At 36.2% G+C, this 24,482-nt stretch overlaps 1 protein-coding gene across 1 annotated transcript in view; it reads left to right on the top strand.

The window, feature by feature from the left end:
- Positions 1-24,482, top strand: part of synr (BH3-only protein sayonara) — a 48,875-nt gene that overhangs the window by 13,742 nt on the left and 10,651 nt on the right. Inside the window, exons 5-10 of the mRNA XM_090388419.1 lie at positions 1,771-1,897; positions 2,514-2,712; positions 3,055-3,199; positions 13,872-13,985; positions 16,957-17,101; positions 20,973-21,055. Coding sequence (XP_090244545.1) covers positions 1,771-1,897; positions 2,514-2,712; positions 3,055-3,199; positions 13,872-13,985; positions 16,957-17,101; positions 20,973-21,055 — 813 coding nt within the window. The remainder of the gene's footprint in view (positions 1-1,770; positions 1,898-2,513; positions 2,713-3,054; positions 3,200-13,871; positions 13,986-16,956; positions 17,102-20,972; positions 21,056-24,482) is intronic.

Raw genomic sequence — 24,482 nt, 5'->3', positions numbered from 1 at the left:
TTTCTTCAAAATATCGTCATAGAAATGGTTCTGAGACAAAATTTTGATCATATACTGGTGTGCAAAATTTAAGGACCAGTCAGGTTTTCACCTGTAGCTTCTCACAGGAGTGGCCTGGATATGGGAAAAGCATGCCAAAGGAACCTCGTGAGGTACAGAAATGATGAAGGAAACAACACCGACACAACAACGGAAACAAAACGGTACAGAGGGAATTTATTAAAAAATGGCAACATAGCACTGGCTGCCATGATATGGTGCATCACTGCCAAAGATGGAACAAAGGGAAGAGGTGGTCCTCAGTAGGAGATATGGCCACCCCTAATGTCGATGCAGGCTTTGCACCGCCTGTCCATACTTAGAACAATGTTGTTGATAAGTTCTTGCGGTAACATCGTCCATCTCTCTGTCAGCGCCATCTTCAGCTGGTGAACGTTTTCTGGTGGATGTGGACGTGGCGCTAGGCGTCTCTCCAGAGCGGCCCATATGTGTTTGATAGGATTTAGATCGAAAGAACGGGCAGGCCAATCCATACGAACAATGTCCTCACTTTCTAAAAGCATATCAACAGCTGCAGTGCGATATGATGTGGCGTTATCATCCATAAACACGAACTCGGGGCCAATGGCACCTCGGAACAGACACACATCGAGAAGGATTACCTCAGTACAGTAGCGTGCACCGATTACAGTACCGCCTTCCAGTAGCTGGAGTTGTGTACGTCCATCCCAGATAACGCGTCCCCAGATGAGAACACCTCGACCGCTATATCGATCCCTTTCAGTGATATTTGCGGGGCGATACCGTGTGCTAACCGCTAGCCAGATTAGCTGACGTCCAGAATCGCTGCTGAGACTGAATCTACTCTCATCAGTAAAGAGTACCTGAAGTAAAGATTTTGTGGTTGTAACCTTTAGAAATAGTGTTGGTCCTTAAGTTTTGCACGCCAGTGTAAAAGGACTTACTCTCCCATTTTTTTTTTTTAAATCGTAGGAAAAATCTACGATTTTGTCTCGGTTTCACTTTCCTGTGATCATGACCCTGGTCGAAAAGCTCCGTCCGCTTCAAGGAGGTAACAAAATTATTATTATTATTATTAGCCATATGGTCCAAGGAACCCCGAGGCTTTTCCTGGTGCAGCAAAAGCCATTGCGCCTTTTCAGTTCTGTTATCTATTAATTAAATAGTTCAATAATATAAAACACAATGAAGTAAAAATTCACAGATGAAGTCAAATAAATAATAATCACAATGATAGCTATGGTGACACCAATCTTGTTTTTCATATAAGCAAATTGAAATTCTCAATATTATAATGAGTCATCTAATAAAAGTAGTCGAATCCAAAAATATATCCAAGTTAAAACATTCTAAATATAAACTTATTGTGAATGAGCATGGAAGTTTATTAAGATTATTTAACTAAAGCTACTGATGGACATAATCGAGAGGTCATAATTGACTGTTTCAATTGTAGAAGCTCATTGATAATAGAAAATCATTCGTTTTTCCCATCACTAGTTAAAACCTATGGATCTTAATATATGCATAGGGTTTTAACCTGCTAAGAAATGGATTTAAAACCATTTAAAGCCAAGAGAAGTGGAGAAAGGGAGATATAAATTAGTTCAAATATGGAACGATATTACTCGCATAAACAAAATAATCTGAAATGGTACCTATAGGGTTTAATAATGCAATTGATCTGTAATTCCTAACTAGTAATTTAGTCTTTTTTTTTGTGAATCGATATGCATTTGTTTCTTTCAGGAAATCACTTTACGCGAGCTAAAGAGTACTCAACAGCAAAGGGATGCCCTAAAGAAAGAAGTGGATAGTCTAGCTGAAGAAGGCGAGAAAGTTCAGAAACTTTATCAGCAAAGGGATCAGCTGCTTGGTGAGTTCAGTTATTCTCGCTTTCGTTATGAAAATAAGAATTTGAATTTTGCAATGGCATGAAGTAAGATTTTAATATTAGACTTATAGTTTATGTTACCAGTTACTGCACTTGCAATGATATAAAGATATACTTAAGAGAAAAGCTTCTTTAATTAACGCAGCTATGAAAGTCTGTTTATTCAAATTCTCATACGGAAGAATCAAAATAAAAAAGATAGAAAGGCAGTGGTTGGGGAAATATTAAAAAGTCATTTAATACTTTTTTTAAATAACTGTTCAACTCAATCCAAGGATGGAACGGTTTCCATCCTTGGATTGAGTTGAACAGTTTAGAAATTCGAATTAAGGTAAGAAAGTCTTTGTCTTATTGCTGTTCGCATGGGGCAGAGGTCGAAAAGTGTGGTATTCTAAACGTTAATATTATTTATCTGTAATACAGTTTAATAAACGCATCTTAGCCAATTAAGTGCTCTTTGATCAAACTCAATTCAGGGTATAAACAATGCCTTTCAATGAACACGTTATGATAAGTTATCACACGATAGGGTATAGGATATCACAATAAGCCATACCGTTAGATATATAACAAGAAATGTTCGATGATTTTTTTTCAGATAGTATATTTGGGGGAGCTTACGGCAGTGACCTGGAAAATCGTTTAGAAAAGGAAGTGGATTTGTTGCAAGAAAGGAAGCAACATGTAGACCAGGCACATTTTAAGTGGAAGCAAGCTCAGATGATGGTAAAACAGGCTTGCACTCAGCTGGGCCTTGCAGTACAAAAGTGGAAAGAATTGGTGGATGTAGACGAAAGGTAATACGAGATATATTTATATTCATTAAGCAGCAAGTTATAATTCATTAGCCCACTGCTTGAGTATTTACGTTATTTATCGATGATCTTTAATGGAACTAGAAACGTTTAAGTCCTATTATATTAGCTCACTGAATATATCTTTGGGTTAAGTATGTACCCATCTTGATAATTGAAAGTATTCGTTTTTTATTTAAATGAAATTAACTACAAAAATTGGGGGTTGACCGCTTTTTGCAACTTTCTATGAATGAAATGAGCCTGTGCAGAGATTAAAATTTGCAGGTTAAACTGACTTCATATGCTGTTCATTGATTCTAACGTATTGAAACTTGTTTTTAGCGACATGGAACAGAGATACTATCACGCAGCAGAGACCAGGAACAATCTGGTGGCAGCTAGTCAAAACCTCCAAGGAGCACAACGATATCTTCCTAATATAAACTTTCCTTATTGCTCACCTGAAGAAGTGGAAACGCTGAATAGGGTAAGTATTTACGTTTCTAAAACTGATCAAAAGTTCCCATTTGATCGAGTAATTAAAAGTTCTTATTCTGAAAGAGAGTAAGAACTTTTAATTACTCTATCTTATATTATGTGACCATTTTTTAAAACCAGTGAGTGAAAGGGTCAGTCACATTGTCGTAATTCTTTATAAGTTACAGGATAAATATCAGTATTACTTCGGCTATCTTTATTTAGAGTAGAGATCGAGACACTGATGCACTTAATGTCTTCATCCATACTCCTAGAACTCATCTGCATTATAGTAACAGAATACCTGTGCTGTTGATTTGATTTGGCTGTTATTTTTGAAGAAATTGGTTTTATAGCAACCACAATCCAGAAGTATTTTCGTAGACAGGTAAAGTTTGAAAGCGGTATTGCTTCACAATAGGATTATACACCCATCGATTCCAGTTTCACACTCTGTTCATATTAAAGAAGACTACAGAAGTGTGAAGCATGTGCTAGAGAAGATCAAGTGTAACCAGTATAAATGGAATGTTTGCGGGGACTTTAAAGATGTCGGGGTTCTTTGGTATGCAGGTTGGTTTCACTAAGTTTCCTTGCTTTCTTTGCTTCTGAGACAGTAGGGCAGAATAATCCCCTGATTCCAAGAAACGAAGTCTTGCTTCGATCACTCCATGTTAAGCTGGGACTAGTCAATCAATTTGTTAAATTATTGTATCCTCAAGGGATACTTTGACATCTTCAAACATGTGCAGTTTTTTCCAGAATTGCTTGATGCAAAAGTGAAAGGCGGAATATTTATTGGTCCATAAATAAAGAATTTGTTAGCTTCATAAAAGCGGAAGACATGATTGATGCTGAACGAAATGTATAGCAGTCGTTTTGCCTTGTAGTAAATGGCTTTCTTGGTAATATTAAGAGTAAAAATAACGAACAAATAGTTGAAAATTACGAAAAGTGGGAATGTCAATCAAGCTCTATTACTTGAAGTCTTACATGGTCTTCTTCACACAAAATGTGGACGATGTTAGTGAAGAGAATGGAAAGAAATTCACCATGGTATACTGTCAATGGAGAAGAGGTACGAAGGAAGATAGAATGAAGTTATGATGGGCAACTGTATCTGGTTGTTGGTTCGAGATGATCACGCTGGCCACAGCGTGATCATCTCGAACCAGAAAGACATTAAAATGTACATTTTTTAAGGAAATGTTTTTGCTTAATTAATCTTATATAATTTTGCATATTTATTGATTTATTTTATATCATTTGGCAATTCATTGCCGCTATGCAAAAACTAAGGACATGTTCAAAATCAGCATGCCCAAGTTCACAAAGAAACACCAAGAAATTCAGATAAACAGAACCTTTTAAAATTTGTCACATAATGTAATAAGACCGAGATCGATATTTTACAGAGCAGGCAAAGTGAATGAAAAGATAAATATCTTTCCAAAGGCTTTTGGAAATCTTTCAAATAGTGAGAGTACCACAACTTTCCTCATTATACACTACAAAGGAAAGATGTCATCTGCGTGGGAATCAGCTACTACCATTCGAATTAATAAACGCCCACAATTTAAAAAGGTTACACCTTTTTAATGTATGGATGTATGAAGAAAGTGGACACCTCCACTTTCTCCATACATCTGTATTGAGAAAGTGGAGGTGTCCAATTTAAAGACTCCTACATTAACGGGTGCAGTTATCTAATGAGAGTACTGCATGTTAACTGTTGTAATTCTTTGATATAATCGTACATAGCTTAAACACAGTATTTCTTTTTCCCCAAATACTTTGGGACAGCAGTAACTTTGACAACTTAAATTCGGTCAGTTTATAAATCACTCTTCAAAATGTATGTTTGATTTATCCTCTTAAAGTATTTACATGAGAATGACCAAAGTAGGTTCAATGTTGACGAAATGAGTAATAAATTTTTTGGAAAGTTCACATCTTACACAACTGTTTTTTTTATGTCACTGAAGTTCGAACCAGCATAATTAATAAAATATCTTTCCAAAAAAGTGGTTATTGAGAAAAGATATTCATGAAGACATGGTAAATACATTAGGAGAATCTAATCTTCCTCGTCATATGCAACTATTAAAAACTGGGTGGCTGAATTTAAACGTGGCAGAACGAGCATCGAAAATGAACAGCACAGTGGGCGTCCATCAAGAGAGACCACTCTATAAAACGTCAATGACTTTCCTAATATGATGATGGATGATCGGCGAATAACCACTGGAGAAACAGAAGAGGCAACAGCCATCTCAGCTGAATGGGTGCGAAACATTCCTTCAAAAGAATTTGGTATGACAAAGATTTCTGTACGATGGGGCCTCTGTCCTTTGACACTTGATTAGAGACGTCTTCGATTCAAAACTTTAGAGCAACTTTTTGCTCGTTATGAAGCAGATCCCAATAACTTTCTGACCACGATAGTTATGCAACTATGGATGAAACATGGCTTCACCACTAATAACCGGCATCAAAATTGCAGTCAGTAAAATGGAAGCATGCGGATTCAGTACCTTCAGAGAGGCCAAGTCAACCCAATCGGCAGGCCAGGTCACGGCATTTGTCTTCTCAGATTCAAAAGGGATAGTAATGGTAAATTATCTTCCAAAGGGACAAACAGTAAACGGATAAAATTATGCTAGCACTAAATATGTTAAGCAGGCAGGTCCGGAACGTCAACACAATGTTTTATCACTGTTTTGAACTTTTATGTCATTGGGGTGGAGGAAGGAACTCATACGTTTGTCATATAAACTAGAACAAAGTTATTTCAATAATTTAATTTTGTGGAAAGTTGCAAAAAGAATCGCTGCCCCAAAATCTATTACAAGAGGGGAGGGGGGGAAGAAGAAAGAAATACACTATATTTAAGACACGAAAATTGTATAGAGGCATAAAGCTCTGCAGGGAAGCATGTATTAAAGAGAAGTATCCTGTACAGGGCCGTCTCTACTGGAGCATTAAAGGTCACCCTTGTACAATAGTACTGGTGACAAAACATGGCACACTAACTCCAAAAGTGACACATGGATACTTTTCATAAAGTTAAAATTTTTGTTCAAATTTATAAAAAGAATATATTTTATAATGTTTAAACTTTCAGAAGTGAACGTTAGACTCTAGTAGTTGAATTTGTAAGTTTAAAAGACAAAAGACTTCGTAACGCGGTAAGATTAAATATTTGTTGTACAAAAAGACAAATACAAGAAGCCCTTCATAGTAAAAGGCAATATATGTATGTATTAAGACGCACAACACAGAAATAGATAAGAGTCGTATACAAATAGGTGGGGGTAAAGTCAAGAAATGATCAACTCTCCCATCTGACAGTGATCCAAGAAGTTTATACCTCAGCTTTTTTGGCAAAAAAGGTGATTATTATCTTCTTAAGATATGTCCGCCCATACATCAGTTTACTGTTCATTTAAAATTGTTATTGCTTGTGCTGGTTGAGGCTCAGAACCTTTTAAACCTAGGCTGCGAATATGTTTAGCTATCCACTGTTGTCAGTAACGACAAACTATACTAAAAATGAGTACTAACAAATTTTCAAACAATTCCTTTAACTCTTGTGGGGCGGAGAAAATTTTAAGAATTTGCTATTAATTTTCTTAATTAGTAACTACAATTTAAATTAATTAACTTTTATAACCTAAATTTTCCCTGTAAATTCCCTGTGCGCCAATAAACAACCATACCACACACACACACACACACACAAATTTCCTTCCAGTATTAACAAAGGATTCCAAAACCTTTTAATTCCCACAAGTTAATCCTTTAATTCCAAAATGGAATTAAAGGGTTAAGAATAGGTTACGTGCCTTTTTGGTTAATAAACTTTCTCCAGCTCGAAAACAGGAACCGAGTTCCCTGAAAACTGTGTAGTTCTTTTTGCAGCCACATATAAGAGTATTATAAACCCCACTTCACCAGTTATTGTACATAGCCCATAGTTTGGGCTATGTACAATAACTATGCAAGAATATGTAAATCGAAGAAGTTACATAGAGCTTGAGAGTGTGACATAGACAGCAAAACACTATAACGTTGTGTGACCTGACTAGTGTAATTGTCAACAAACAACGGAACAATCAACCTCTGCATTTAACATGCGGATATCAGAAAGCATCAATACTTGCAACATGCAAACAGCTACAAAGAGTACACTACGCGGAGTAGGATATCTACAGGAGCCCACTGATTTTATACACCAGCCATAAAATACAGCTGCTATTGGTGCTAGGAATGCAAAGGATGGACGCAGGGGGACTGGAAGCAAATCAGGTGGTCTGACGAATCCGGATTTATGTTTTTTCAACTCCCTGTGGAAGAGTGCCCATATGGTGTAAATCACAAGAGTCGTTGGAACCATCCTGTTGTATACCGACAGTGAAGGCTGCTGGAGATTGAGTAATGGTGTTGGAATATGTTTTTGTGGCACATCCTTTATTCCCTTAACCGGCTAGAGAACACCTTCAATGCCAGAACATATTGAAGGTGGTTGTTGTTCAGGTACACACTGCAATGCTGCAGGTTTCCCTGTGGATATTTTCATTCAATTTCAAGATGGCAGTACAATTATCCACCGCGCCAAATGTGTAGCAGGGTGGTTTGAGAAACACGAGTAAGACTTCAACCACGTGCTCTGGCCATGGCAATCTCCGGATTTCAGTCCCATCGAGTGTCTACAGAATGAAGTAAAAAGGCATGTTTGTCTTCCTCATGTAGGTGTACAATACCTCGTTGACCCCATGCCACATCATGTTGGAGAAGTGGCTCGGACCAACTTCGTGGTCCTCATAAAGTGGCCAGACGTTGTATCATAATGATTACCGATTTCAGATGACCTTTACAAAGAGAATGTTGTCTCAATTTTTTTTTTATTTGTTCACTAATCTCCTTTCTACTTAACCATATAAATGCGATATTTGATTCTATTTTTCATTTGCAGAAATACTGAAAGAAAAGGCTTGATTAAAGCATGAAGACTATTAGTATAATCATTATTAAATATCTATTTATATTAGAAATTAAATTTAGACCATCAATAATTATTTTTCCCATTATTGTTTAAACAACCAAAATTTACATTATATAAGCACGTAACCTATTCTTAACCCTTTAATTCCGTTTTGGAATTAAAGGGTTAACTTGTGGGAATTAAAAGGTTTTGGAATCCTTTGTTAATACTGGAAGGAAATTTGTGTGTGTGTGTGTGTGGTATGGTTGTTTATTGGCGCACAGGGAATTTACAGCAGCATTCGAAAACCCCACCAGTGGTGAACTGAAGATAACGAAGAAAGAATTTCTTTCACGCTGTTTTTTATACACATCAACAAAACTGGATCCAGCATGCTTCGCTTATTAAAATAATCTATCCCCCTAGACCACGAAAAATGCTAGGAAACAGAACATAGTTTTAAAAAATCAATAAATAAATAAAATAAAATAACAGGTGTTTAAAGTTTAACAAACATGTAACTAAAGTTTTACCAGTAGATGGCGCCACGATCTACTAACGTCCACCTCTATAAAAAATATTAGTACAGTACTGTACTTAACTTGAAGGTTTATTGGTACTTTTTGAGTACGATTCCAAAGAAAATTATTTTTCCCCAACAAAATGGTCCTCCGTTATTGATTATTTATTAAATTAAAATTTTAATAATATTAAATTAAATTTTTAAAATATTAAAATTAATTATTTTACTGTTAACTGATCGGCAACAGATGTCAATTCGTGCTACAAAACTCAGTTTATACACAAATTGTAGACTTACCGGTCTCATGAGAGTTGCAAATTTTGCTCACTAGATGGAAGCACAAATTTCATCTTTTGGATTAAAATAATCAATTATTTTGAAATATTCCTGATTCTTTCCGTCTAGCAGAAACAAGATGGATAGAATCGTGAATATTTAAAAGGGAGGATTCAAAATTATGTTCAAGTAAACAGGACACAAAAATGTAGTTGGTATTATAATAAAGAAGGAAATTGCAAAATATGTTGTATGTGTGTGGTGACCAATTCTAGACAGAATACTTTTTTATTATTATTATTATTAATATCAATTTATTTCCGAAGAAATGTCCTTTTACAGCTATGCAGCTAGAGGACATGAGTTATATACAGAGAAAGAACATAAAATACAGACATATGCATTGCATACAGAGCCAGATACAATATACGGCCTTAAACAGCCACTGGTGAAGATACAAAAACATAAAGTTATAACAAATACAAAAACACAAAGTTACAACAAGTACAAAAACATAAAGTTACAACAAGTACAAAAACATAAAGTTACAACAAATAAAAGTGCATCCGGATACATCGAAGCGTGGATATTGCGGTATCACAGAGAGTCCACCTAGAGCATGACTAAGGCATACATGTCTGCAAGAATGGAAGATCTGTAGGTTCTGTCCTTGCAAAGTTTCTCAGCGTCTATGGCTAATCTGTTAAATATTTGGAAGGAGTTGTGTGGAAACATGTTGTCCAAGGAGGACATGCTACGCAGCTTCGATCTGTATGGAGAGGTGTTGGACTGGCATCTTCTCCTGTCGGACGGTCTGGCGATGATATCCCAAATATCGGGTGACCTCAGTTTTCCGGATAGTAGCTGAGAGAGGGTAAGAAGGTTCCTAGAGATGATGTGATACCTCCAAGGAAGCGTATTAAGATTGGTGACCAGAACAGATTTTGAGATTGTAGGTGTTAGCCCGGCAACCCTATTTAGCCATTTCAAGATCCAGAATTCCAGGGAGAGGAACCTGGCTTGGTATGATGAGGGTGCTGAGGACCATATAGTCGAGGCATATAATGGAATTGGGAAGATACAACGAAGAATGTATTTGATGATAAGGTCCGGGTTATGGAAGTTGGAGATCTCTTGTTTTACTGCCCATAAAGCCGAATATGTTTTCGTTCGAGTGGCATTAAAGTGAGGCAAGAAGGTGAGGTCTTTGTCCCAGATGATACCCAAATCTTTATGTTGGGTGACTTTTTTAACTGGAGAATTCGCAATAATGACGTCCACATCGTTGGTATTTTTCCTCTTGGTGATAGAGAGTTGTGCAGTTTTCTCTTTATTAATGGAGAGCCCAATCGCATGAAGGTAGTTTTCCAGTTCATGTAGCTGTCGGTTGGAGCTCACAGTAATAGACTGGAGAGACTGGGGGCATTTTGTGATGACGAAGAACTTAATATCATCTGCGTAGGTGGTAAAATTAGTACGGTTTGATAGGAAGGGTTCTAAAGATGCGGCGAAGAGGGCGGCAGAGAGAACGCCCCCTTGGGGGAGCCCTCTGGAGCAGAGAATGTGGTGATTATGGTTTTTGATATAAATATAACTCAAATTTATGCCCTAAGAGCAAGTTATACTGATAATGAGGTGGACCAATGTTATAAAAAAATACAAGAAGCTCTGAATATGATAAAATGGAGAAGTAAACATTGTTATGGGAGATATAGCTTAAACATAGATTAAACTGGAATGGTAAGAAATTTTAGACTGCGATTAAGGAATAACAGAGGAGTGCGAATTGCCCACTTAGTCAAATATAATGAACATATTTTTACAACAATTGTAAAGCAAGCTATGTACCATTGAAAAGTTCTGGAGATATCATAGGCCATATTTTAATAACACGTTTTTTTGAGAGACAGCGTTCTTACAGATATATTAATTAGCATATATTAATTCCGATCACAATCCAGTAATGATTATAATTAAGATAAGGCTGAAAAATAGATACAAGTGAGCAGTATATTATGAAAAGGATTAATAGATGTAAAATACGAGACCTGAGAAGTAAATTTAATGAAGATATAAAAATAATATCAAGCACATTAAATGAATTAGAGAAAACAACATTACAATGAGACTGAATCCGTTTAGAATGGAGTTAGAGAAACTTTGAGAGATACTACAACAAAAAGTTTTAAAAAAAGTGAGAAGGAAGCAAAACTGGATGACAGATGATGTACTCTTATTAAGGTATTTGGAAAATTAAATGCACTAGGCATAATCCTTATGGGTTTTGATAATTAACTATATAATATCGGTGTAAATACACCATAGTTAATACACCATACACCCATAGATTTGAGCTACGATTGTAGCGTAGAAGGCATCGTTTTAATTGTATCTCATAATGTGGTTGCCTTCACAACAAGATAGCTACTATTGAATTACTTCAAATAAATAACGTTTCTCTAGTAGAGAAGACTACTGTTATGTCTTCTCTGATGGCTTGTTGTATTACCTACCCGCTCACTGATGACGAAGCCAAAAATTTCGAAACGATCGTCTGGATGGTGGTACGCTGAAAATAAATAACAGTAGTCTTCTCTACTAGAGAAGCGTTATTTATTTGAAGTAATTCAATAGTAGCTATCTTGTTGTGAAGGCAACCACATTATGAGATACAATTAAAACGATGCCTTCTACTACAATCGTAGCTCAAATCTATGGGTTAACTATGGTGTATTTACACCGATATTATATACTCTTATTAACAAAAGAGTACACAAGAATGTAGAAGGGCAAAAGACAAATCGATGAATAATAAATGGTTAGAAATTTAAGAATTAGAGAAGAACTACAAAAAAGGGAAATGTATTGCAAAAAATAAATAAAATATCTCTAAGAAAAAAGAGAAAGAACAGAGGCAGTTTTGTAATGACAGATGTGAAAACTTTTTAGGAGAAAAGGAAGATATCTGCAATAAATTAGAAAACAGTCCCTGGGCGTCGGATTGAATAAATACAAGAATTATATGATGATGCCAGAGAAATTATAGAATAGAAATAAATGACGAAGGTTATAAAAGGTCTCAAGTTATGAAGGATGGAACAGCAACAGGCGATGATGGAAGGATATTCAGAAATTATTTTACAATACTGAATGATAAAACAACAAACAGCCTATAGAAAACTTTTTAATCTAATATACAATGCAGGAAAATTCCCAAAAGGTCCAATGAATTCTACGTTCATGATAATTTTCAAAAACGAATATAGTTAGAACTTCAGTTATATCAATTTATTCTTCTTCTTCAAGAGAAGTGTTTCCATTTACGATGGGTTTCCTCAGCCTTTATTTTTTGGTAGGAATTTTTTCCCGCCATAAAGTGCGGTTCAAGGTGTCTTGGTCTGTTAAACCTCTGGCTGTCATGCACTCCCGTACTCCATCCATCCATGTCTTCCTCTTCTCCTTCTTCCAGGAGGTATCCATTCCAGGATAGCCTTTGGATATCTGGTTTCTTGCATCCGTTTTACATGTCCATACCATGTTAAACGCTTTTCTTTGATAGTGTCAATAATATAATTTTTCGCTTCCATTTTCTCTCCTATGTCTTCATTCCGTTTTCTGTATCAATTTATTAATTTGTATTTTTTCTTATATATAGACTAGATGCTGTTATCTATGAAAAATGTATTGCCGCTACCTAGATTTGAATTTTTGTGTTCCTTCAGTTGATTAATAATTTTGTTAGAACTAGACATAAACAAAAGACATAATTGGTTTCTCAAGAGCATCCATCTCAAAGTTTTTGATGAGTGGAAAGCAAGCTGTTCTCCACATTTCAAAGGCGTAAATGTGGCAGAAAAACAATACTTCAAGAACGAAGCCGTCTTACTGTAAGGAAGACTGTAGAGAAAAGTAGGACATCCAATGTGCAACAAATAACATCTGATTTCAACGAAGCCCAGAACTGCCTTCTTTCCACCATTAACAGAAAATTGGGTATTGGCAGTCGCCTGCCTATTCGGAAGCCACTTGTTTCAGAGAAAAAAAAATCTGCTTGCAGTGGTGACGAGAACGTCGTCATTGGACAGTGGAACAGGTGTCCTGTCTGGTTTGTTGTTCGCAGCGGCCCTTGAACCTTTCCTCGCAAAGTACACTGATTTCTCATCATATGCAGATGACCTCAAATTATACATAACATCAAAATATCCTGAACAAATCCACTTAATAAATCAACGAATCACCGTCCTGATCAACAGTCTTGTAACCTATCTTTTGCAAATAGGTCTGGAGCTAAACATATCTAAATCACCTTTACAAAAAAGAGAATCAAATTTGATATCAGAGCCTATCACAGCGGAGTGCAGATAAGGAAAGTGAAGTCTCACACCGACCTCGGCTTGACTTGTGTGACGAGGGCCTCGCTTTTCAGAACCATTTTTCGACCATGAAAACGAAGACTTTCTCGGCGATGTGGGCAATTCGACAAGAGCTGAGGGGTTAATCAACGTCGATATAGTCGGAGGATACTTCCAGCCGGGCCTACAACCTATCGCACTATATGCATCACCAATCTGGTCTTCTGCCCCGACGTCGTATATAAACAGATTCCTGGCAGTCGAGTACTGGGTAATGCGATGGATGAATAGGGTTACGGCAAGGTATTCACGATCTCCAGGGCTGTTTTATATTACTGCGTTCAGCACATGGAGTTATCACTACTCCATGTGCTGAAGTGTCTATAGACACTTCTATTTAATTCTATATTCTATTTGATGCGTATTTTCAAACCTTCGTGAAAATATTTTATACTTATTAATATGCATACACAAGAGTATATGCATTGTATATTAGATTTAAAAAAAATAGATTCTTGTGCAAATATTTCCATAATTTCTTTTGCAGGCTATAACTTATATATTTACTGATATGCAAACTCGTGAGAGACACGAACACGCTCTTTCGTGTTATCACACCACCTACCGGCGTTGTGGAGCATTACGACAATGGTTCGAACAGGTAAGTTCGAACTTTTTATTGGACACGCATTATTTGATTTTATTAAACTAATAAAATATAATAAATATTATTTTAAAAAGTCATTATTGAATAAAACTCGTGCCGTGATTAAACTATAAGTTATTGTTGGTATTCTGACTTGGTCTGATAATCACTAGTAATATTGAAAATATAGCTGGAATGTCAGTGGCGAGTAACCATAGTTTTCTAAATGGATCAATGACAAAAGCGATTTCAAGTCAAGAGTAAGGGAAGGGGGTTTAAATTTTCAAAAAAAGAAATTACTGTGGACTGGAGAGCCATTTAGACTATCAGCTTAGACGAAATATATAAAAGGGAAAATACGGCTGAGTTATGGAAAATTTTAAAGGCATTTAAAATGCAAATATTGCACCAAGAGGATGCCAAGGTTTTTGGTAGATGTAGAAAAAATTGGCTTCCTTGCATCATTATACCGTTTTAATACTAGTACAATTCCGGAATGGTGCACTATCAGACACACAAGTGTTTCAGAAATGTACAGTACTATATCAAGTGAAACCGTGAGATAGCAAGAAAATCTACCCCATGTTGCACAACTGCAAACAGAACTCAGTCACGTGAATTTTAAAGATGAGAATCTTATTATGAACAATTTTTGTGGTCGAAATATTACAACAAACGAACAACTTTACTTCTGAAAAGTGAGCGAAAGATGGGTTCCAAAGATCAAGGAACATTCGATCAAATAAGACTGAACACTTATAATCCAGACATGTTTCACAGCCCTAGCACACTTTCGCATCATTGGGACACCTAGCGAGAGAGTACGTCGAGAAGACTGCCTAATACGAAACAGGAAATGCGATTTATTGATAAAAGTTCAAATTTGAACCCACTTCTTATTGTGGAGAACTTGACAGGTTTTGGATCATTACTAGTTCTAGGAATTTGCGACTCGATTGTTTGCCTGGATAACTTTGATGTCCTTAATGATGATTATTTGAGATGATGATAATATGTCCTTGAGATTTCCTTGTATGTGCCCTTGCCGGTAGCTTTTTATGGATTCTTTCTTTGGATGAGTTAGTCTTGGGAGAGGATTTTTCCCTTGCTCATCGAGTTCCCTTGCTCGCAAATAGACAAAACTGAATGCACACAGCTTAGAGATAAAAATACATTTCGGTTCGGGAGTGATGTTTGGATCCAAACAATGAAACTACTTATGGCTTCGTGGGGTTATCTCTTTACATTCAACCGATCAGCCATTCGTGTATATATTGCTGGTCGAGATGCCTGAAAGAAAGTTTCTAACTTCCTTTTCCCAGAACTTTGTTAAACGAACTGGTGGAATGTTTCTCGCTCAGAACTACAGTTCAGGTGATAATTATCTATTCTTCCTGTTAAGTACTGTTTCCTCTTTTATTCATTGGAGGAGAAAAAAAATTAATATATAATACTATAAAAGGTATAATGAGATTATCAGCATGTAAATTGGGTTCAGTGCTTATTGAAAAAACCAAAGGTTCATCGAATCCACAATATTTTAAAAATCGACTTTATCAATATAAATCCAAAAATACAAAACTTAGCTTTATGATTTCAAGGTCTGGAGACCCGAGTTCATTTTTTTTTTTATTTAATTGGATTTATCCACAGATTCTTAGAAGAGAGAAAATAAACTAGTCTTGTTATTAAAATAACAATTCGTTCAACACCTTGACTCGTTTAATTAATTCCTAGACGGATACCAAGTCACTGCGGAGCGAATATGAGTCTTTTGTAGAGATGAGACAACTTTCGATCTGTAACCGGATTGGTGATATTACAATGGTAAAGTCCTAGAAGCGACGATGGATGAAGCATCCATTCTGGGATAGCATGAGGGTGAAATCAATATATTGATTTTTTCCACATTCATTAAAGAGCTTTTCCATTTCTTTTGTCTCCTAAGACTACTGATAAGCATTTCAATCTTATACAGAGACTACAAGATGCTTCAGAATCGCAAGTAGTTGCTGCACCATGAGTCCAATAAATGCTATATGAGAAAGAAAAGAAAGCACTCCACCTGTTGCGTGACATCTGAATTACATGCCATCTAATTACTATTCATATCGAACTAAATATTACTAAATAAATTACAGAGTTATTCAGCTGTTAAACAAAACTCATCCTTGTCCTTTTATGAATGAGTTTATCACTTCCGATCTCCTTACAATTTATGAGCATTTAATATTCATAAGTTAACGAGGACAAAAAAAAAACAAAAAAAAAATTCTCCTTAGCTTTGGCGAGAATGTTTTTAATCAATATGATTTAATGGTAAATTGTAGGTGTTGTTCAAAGTGGACGAAGCTTTTACTCTACCCCTTTTATTTGTTATTCTGTGTATTGACGTCATCCTTTGATAGCCGTGCTACCAGCGATCATTAAGCGAAAACTCAGAGGTAGCAGAACAAATAGCGAGCTCCTGTTGGCTTTTACTTGTCCATTCATTGATTTCCACAAAGCCATCTTGGATATGCAGTGCTCAACTGAGACAACAGTGCGACACTTGAAAAATGCCGCGAGAGGGTAGCGCGTGCTGCACTGGGTCCTGTTGCCGAGATACGACAGAATCGCTGTATTGTATGTACAGACAGAAGCCAGACCCCGTTGTTTTCTTGAAAATCGTCAGGTTTTTCTTTTATAACCTTCGCTATGTGTCAATAAAATATCGAAGAGGTTGTACAAAGTTGTCACAAAGTCTTCTTACTCTACAATTAAACTTTCGAAATCTTCTGCAAACTGCTCAGTCCATCTAGTACTAGCTTATCAATGTTTTCTTGTCTCGCAGCGGGTTGGGGTCAATCGGGGAAACTTAATTGTGCCGTAAATTTTATTTTGTGGAATGGGAAACATATGTGGGGGTGAATCAAGAGAAGAACCGGAAGACGAAACTCCAGAACCCGATCAAGAACTTTATTTCATTACCCGTAATTCTCCGCAGGTGCTCAACACCACGATCGCTAGTGACCTGGCCGAACTTACCGAAGAGTGCAAGTGCAAAACTCAGGAATTAAGGACCGAAAGGATTCATCTCATTCGTCTAAAGGTGAAGGATATAACAGGGAAAGATGTGGACATTGACGCTCGTAAGTTGCTATTTTTTCTTTTTAAGTTAGGCTTAATTAAAATGAATATTTAGAGGTGCCCAATGTTTGAGATCAGTAAAGTATTTAATGCTTTTAAAATGTTAGTTTTTACAACAAAGATATTGAATTATTTCTGTAGAATTGGATATTGTAATATTCCCGCTAGAAGGCTGTATTATAGACTTTTATATGTGGTTTGTTTCTGCTAACCATTCTTGTAAATAATGAATATTAGGGTCTTTATCATACGTGCATAAGTACGGAAATTTAGATTGGGAAATTTTCACTAAATCGTAAGAAACATGAGCAAGTAGAAGCCCAAATAGTTCTAATTTGGAAATAGCCTAAGGTAAGGTAGAGGCAGCTTACAGATTAAGGTAACGTATTACATTACAATTCAAATTTCGTACTCCGAATCTTCACGTCTGAGGCTCATGTCCATTTGTAGGACCAAGTCAGCAAACAGAATTGCCGTGTATGGGCCAGAAGAATTTAAAACGTTCCTTTCCTTCTCAACAGCAAAGTGGAAGATCTGGTATTTGCTTCCAGGTGTAGTACATTTGAATATTCTATTTTCCAATGACCATTCCTGTTTTTTAAAATTCTTGGATCATTAAGCTGGATCACATTTTAAAATAGAAAAAAATCACTAAAGTTGACACCCCTGCTGTAGAAGTTTGGCGTTTATTATTATTTTTTTTTAAAATTAGATTTAGGCGTACGACCTACCCCAGAAACGGCTTACAAGCTAGGAGGTTTCTTTCTAATTTACAAGGAGAGTTAAATTTAGGAAATTATCTTAAGTTCAACAAAGAAATTAACAATATTACATACATGAATATTAGGAATACATAAACAGCTAAATATTCACATGTTTTATTTAGGAAGAACCTTTTTATTGCCTAATGTAAATCTGGTAGTTGTTTGGCAGGAGGGTGTATAATACGATGGACGATCTCGGTCCGGTAGACCTTTTCTTCACAAAATCGGACACTGTCTATATCCCGGGGTGAGGAACATTCCTATAGTGTTGGATGGGAACATCCGGAGTTCTGGGCAAACTCTCATGCTGCATAGAAAATGAAAACCATTCCATTTTCACATGCAGTATGCAATTAGCCTACCATTCTGGCTAGGGGAAAAAAAAAAAATATATATATATCCCTGTGATTTCGTTAAAGATCACAGTGCACTTTATGTTCGCATAGTATATTTTTCATTCCTAAATACCCGTACAATTTGTATAAAAATCGTTATGCGACAAAAATAGAAGTTAATTGTAAGAAATGTAAATACGCTGTTTAGTTTTCAGAATAGGCAGCAGAATACCGATCAGCTAAACGATACTGTTTGCACGGAACCATAGAATACTGCCATCCACAACCTCACGACAGAACTCACTTGTGAGTAGCAGATTCGGAACTTATCGATTTATCAGGCCCTGGCAGTCTTCGTCCCTATTTGTGGTGTTTCACCTCATTAAACATGAATTGTATGGAAGATGTATATTTGGACCTTATTCTTGACGTTTTCAGCTCCTGTAGAAATATGGGTTAGAGGAAGAAATTACGAGGACTTCTTATAATAACGTTGTTCTAGTATTCTTTCTTACCCTATGTTTTCTTTTACTTCCTGTTCTCTTCTTTTATTCTGGAAATTTTCTGCGAATGTACAGTATTTCTAGTTAAGCAATCGATTTTTTTTCTAAGTACTGGCCACAGCATTTCACCCAACCATACAAAAAGAGGTCAGTGGAATACAAACAAAGCGATTAATTTGTTGTACATATACACCACGTTGTTTATTACGAATAATACTCAGAGGGGTTCAAACTAATGTTTAACTTTAGCAAGTACGCCTTTCATGTGTCACTTCGATTAAAGATAAATTCAAACATGACGGTAGTTCAGTCCATTTCTTGTGATTCATAAAAAATAGTTCATTCTTCTTCATAATAGGGACATAATGACAAAACTTCTCTGTCAAGACAAAGCTTCATATTTTTTTTCTTGAAAATGAGCAAGACAAATTCTCTGGTCAATATCTTATTTGCAAGGTTACTCTTCTAGTCTTAATGGAGAATCTTCACCCATGTTCATTTGCTATTCATGAATGCATTTGCCAGGTTTATATACAATAAACAAAATGTTAGACGAGCAAAGTACATACAATACGTAAGAACCAGTAGATTCGAATTACCACACCAACAATATTGAATAATATTGAATACTGAACATTGAATGCAATAAAATCATTCTTTATTTGGTATCTGTTAAACAGTTTACTGGAAACTACGACATCATCGGCTTTTGTTTGGTGGTTGTGTTTGCAAACTGGTTGCCGAAGACCTTGTGAATCTTTCGCAGATCGGAAGCCTGACAGTGAACTGTAGTACTGAGACATTGTGACACAAGAAGACTAGTTGTTGGTATTCAAGTATGAATTAATACCAAATGGGCTTCTATTTGGATGGAAATATCTGCTAACTGTTGGTGAGGAGATGGTTGCAATAGAATTATCAGCAGCTAATCGGCTTGATAACCGTGATTCTGAGGCTGTTAAGCCACTAGGAGATGATGGAAATATCTCAGGTTCCTTTAAGAATCCCATTATTGGTAATTGGTCTAATAAGAAAGCTTTCTTTGTACTCCTTTCTTGAGCAGTAGGGATCTTTTCTTAGGATTTTTGTATGAAGAAAAGGATCCTGTGGTTTTCCAGCAATCAGCTGCGAATTCGGACTTGACTCTGTCTTTGGTTGTCTTCTCACTGTTTAATTTCGTGGAACTGGGGATAAGCTAATTGAATTATAGAAACTTTAACATGTATAGGTCAGTCTACCGGACTTGTTCAGGATGAATTTAGTCTAAAGAGGATTTCCAAAGCAACCATTACCAAAGATCTACTGTAACGACACAAGAATCAAGGGATGAATTAATGCAAATGGCAGCTGAAGCGCTCAAACTACTTGCACAATAAGCGGACAAACCCAAAGAAATTGTACTGACAACTATGAAAGAAAAAATGTAGGTTGTACCATACAAAATTCATCGCATCTAGCAACTGTTTTTAAGATGGAGACGCACAGATCTTTAAATTTGAATGGCCATAGGCCAGTTCGTGGTCTGATAAATACATCCGCGACTTTTACAGTCAAGGGATTCTTTTGTTACAATCATAAAAATAATTTATTCACTAAGCCGTTTACTAGTGACCTTATTTTGAGTCGACCGTTTCCTAACTCTTTTGTAATGATGTAAGCACGTTACCAGATTTTAAAATAAAATATCGTCAGTCCATCATTGGCTTTATCCCATAAATTCAATGTTCCACATCATGCAATACAGTAATTAGGTTTCAACTTTTACTATACCAAGAAGGATGCCATCGATCACTTCAACAATAACTTGTTGCTGAAGGAAAAAACTTGGCCACTTAAATATTTATTTAAGACAGACTACAGCCTCGTTACAATAATCTAAAATAGTTAAATACGCTTTAAAATACATAATTAATGTCTAAATAGATTTTTAAAATTCATAATAAATACTTGCAGACGTTGGTTTGGTTATATTTTGATTTCCGATTCCTAAGTTATGTATAAGCTTTTAATAATCGATATTTAATTTAGGGTTTGAAGGTATCCAACGCAGCTTGAGCAGCGATATCAGCTTTTAGAGTCCACTAAAATAATAATTTTACTGAATTAAACGATGACGTCATTTCCGGTAGAGTGAGTGAGTTTTTTTGGTTAACTTGAATGTCTCAGCTGAATTGAGTACTAAAGTTAATTTTGAATTTTTTAAATTATTGAAATATGTAACTAGTTTATTTATTTATTATTATTATATTTTTAAATTTATGACTCTTTCAGATTCCCTGGATGGAGATTCAGACGATGCCGCTGCTGACTACCAGGTGGCGCAACTGTTTGAAGCAGAGAGAGTGGAAGGAAAGGTATTATGTTTGTTTTTGTGTTATTGTTTTCAAAAGAACGCATTTAATTTCAGTGTAGAATCGTTTCAATCACGCGAAATTGTAATTATAAGAGAAAGACAACAGAAATGCTGTTTTTAAGTTGCATTTCGTACAACGTTTGATGATCGATCAGGACAAGTTAAATATCAATTGAGTACCAAAAAAAATTAGAGATTATAACTGATATGTGAGCAACTGAGTGTCGAAATTATGCTCGCATACTGTCTAGTCACAGAGTGAATTATCTGTTGAACCAGGGAGAGAAATCACAAAAAATACTTTTCGAACTCTAAGTTTATGGAGTTCGAAAATAGTTGCATTTGAAGAAATAAAGAGGAAGACCTTTGTGATGTCAAGAAGTTCTCAGAACTTTAAAATCGATATAATTGATATCTTGGGCTAGATCAAATCATAACTAAGATTTGATGGCTTTACGCTGATGTTACTGACATAAAATAGGCTTTGAACGATCTAGAATCAACTCTTAGTAAAACTCTATTACCAAAGACTGTGCTCTGTCTACCTTCTCAGCCGACTCTTATGTAACTGGATTTGAAAAGCTGATTGGTTCAATACGTACGTGGGCCAAGGTCAAATTACCGCTTAGAAAAGTAAGACAATTATTTAGGGAATATAATTTGGCTCACATAGAAATAATTTATTAAAATTTTAGAAATTACTTACTTTTTAAAATAAATTAAGAAAGGTGGAACATGAAAATCGTGTTTATTTATAAAATTCAAGATATCTTATCAGGGGAAAATATTTTAAAAATAAATAAAACTACGAAGATCTCTTCAAGATTTTAGATGCAGCATTTTGTAACTTTTGTAAAGCATATGGTAATCACGTCCATCAAAGTCAATTCCACGTTTGAAACATGCACTGTATTGCCAAAATAACTTGACACTTGCATGTTTCAAAGAACGTTTTATTGACACAATATCAGTACACTTCGAACCAATTTTTGATAAGATAACAGGAAGGCAGTATTTTGGTCTGTTTCCTTAGTCAATACAAAGGTCAATTCAACTACTGATTGCGGGACTGTCGACCTGGACCTAAGCCGACGTTCCAGTCGTACTAAATGAACTAGGGACCACAGATTGAAATTAATGGGGAAAAAAAATTGAAAGACCTGCTGGATCGGTGAATTTAACAGCAACGAAATAAAACGGATTTAACTCCGGAGTTTTCGAAATCCCAAACATTGACTATAACGGACACCATCTTGCTCTTTTAGCAGATACTGCCTGGCTTCCTACATCGTATGGCCAATGATGACAACTGATGACAGACGACACTGATATATGGTAGGGATTTTCAATGAAACTAAAAGCGTCTCGTACTTCCTTAGGTAAATATTTTGCAACTAAGTCCTCTTTCTTAAACTTTGTCGCAGCTACGCAGTATTTCGCTGGAAGAATGGTTACAATTAGATCAAAACGCACTAAAACACCTTATAGAATCCGTGCTACGCTGCACACTTGCTGTTATTCGAAATGAAGGTTCGTATTTTTTTTTTTTTTTTTACTGGTGTGTGTGTGTGTAAGTAAAGAAGTCTTTGCTGCTTTCTTGTCATTCTTTTCCAGAGTCTTCTCTTATCTGCATTCGCTTGCCTGACCTCTTTTGTGACTTCATTGTAAACTAGTTTATATGTACCATAGGCTTTTGTATCGCCATAATTTATATGCATCCCATGCACTTTTCTTCTCTCAACGGTTCATTTGACAACCATTTAGGTCTAAGTCTTGAACAGTATTTCTTAATTGGTATGAAACGGCTAGTAGCTTCTTTCATTATTTCCTTGAATGCTTCCTATTTTGAATTTGCTGATGGTAACATCATCAGTTGGTCCCACTGTATAGAATTTAAAAACTGTCCGAGACCACTGTATTTGCCTTTACGAAAGAAAAACCCTTCTATTTACCCTTGATGATAGTTACATCTTTAAGTAAACCCCCTCATCAATACACTGCGATGACTACCACCTAGTAGTTATTTTTTTATGCAGATTCTTAATGCATGAATAATCACTGCTGATTTTTATGGTTGTTTCCTCTCTAACGTGCTGCTTTAAAAAACAGTCATCCAATAAATCCAGAAAAATCTTGATAGTGTGTTAGTGGTTAACTCACAAGTTCCAGTCGATATCCGAAAAGTTAAAATCCCCCATTATAATACATTCTTGACTTTGATTCTGCCTATAACACACTCATATTCGTATTTTACCAGTGGTTATGTCACACCACATGTGTTTCTTGATTAAGAGCATAACCCCTCCCCCTTCTATCCGTCTGTTTCTGTATACACTGTACTCCCCATATTCAAATTCTGCAACCTTTAAATCTGAGTGACACCAGTATCTGATATTCCCACGATGTCTACATTTGATCACTTGACCAACACTTTAAATTCATCAAATTTATTTACTATGCTCCCAGCATTGGTGTACATGCACCTGTTTTAACTCTTAGTCACCCTAATACATCTCATGTATTTCTTTGTTCCATGATAACCCACAGCAAGCATTGAAATCCCCGACACCTTGCTTTCTGGGCTGCTGCATGTTTCAATAGAAGAAGTTCAAGAATCGCTTTCACTTCTGCCTGTGGCTATTGCTAATCTATTAGTGTGTGTATCCCCCCCACCAAGCTAGCAGTTTTCCAACCTACTTAACGCTCACTCGATAGCCTCAGCAAATAGTCTTGCACCTTTTCTAGTTAAGTGCAATCCATTCCTGTAGAAGCAGGCTCTCCTGTTAACAGCACAGACCACACCGGGAAAAATTCTCTCATGAGCCTTTCACAATTTCTCCAGGGCCGAAATGATTGACAAGGCTGTCATCATATATTCTCTCTTATCGTGCCCGGACAGGATTGCAATCACTTTCAAATTTAATCCTAATTCGCGACTTTTTCTAAACCTTTTGCAATATCACCTTTTGTGCCCTTAAAAGGTGATATTGCTGTTCAACGTCATCAACGTTTTCCGCTTGTAGACATACCCTGGTCCTATTGTACCTATCACTTCTGCACAACATATTTACCGTTTCTGTGCTAAGGGTCACTGACTGTAGCTACCTCCTATGGGACCAGTACATTTTGCTTTGGAGGTTGCCGCTGTTTTGCCTGATGTGCAAGTGCAAGCTCTGGCGTTGAAGTGATCAGCTAAGAGCTTTACCCTCCCCAAACTTAATTCAATCTTGGTCATCCACCCTGTTCTTCAAGTTTTCATAAACGCCACTCAGAACGCTGAGTTGACGGTTGATATCCTCACACTCTTTAAATCGATCACACAAAATGACATTCCCCTTGGCTATATCAACCCCCGTTCCACATAACTGAGCAAACATCAAACAAGTACATTTCTTGAGTTCATGTTACGGAGGACAACCGTCACCATC

This window comes from Mastigoproctus giganteus, chromosome 14 (assembly GCF_048544385.1).
Source record: "Mastigoproctus giganteus isolate SK-2022 chromosome 14, ASM4854438v1, whole genome shotgun sequence".
In the NCBI taxonomy this organism is placed as follows: Eukaryota; Metazoa; Arthropoda; class Arachnida; order Uropygi; family Thelyphonidae; genus Mastigoproctus; species Mastigoproctus giganteus.
This window is presented reverse-complemented; position numbering and strand designations above follow the sequence as displayed.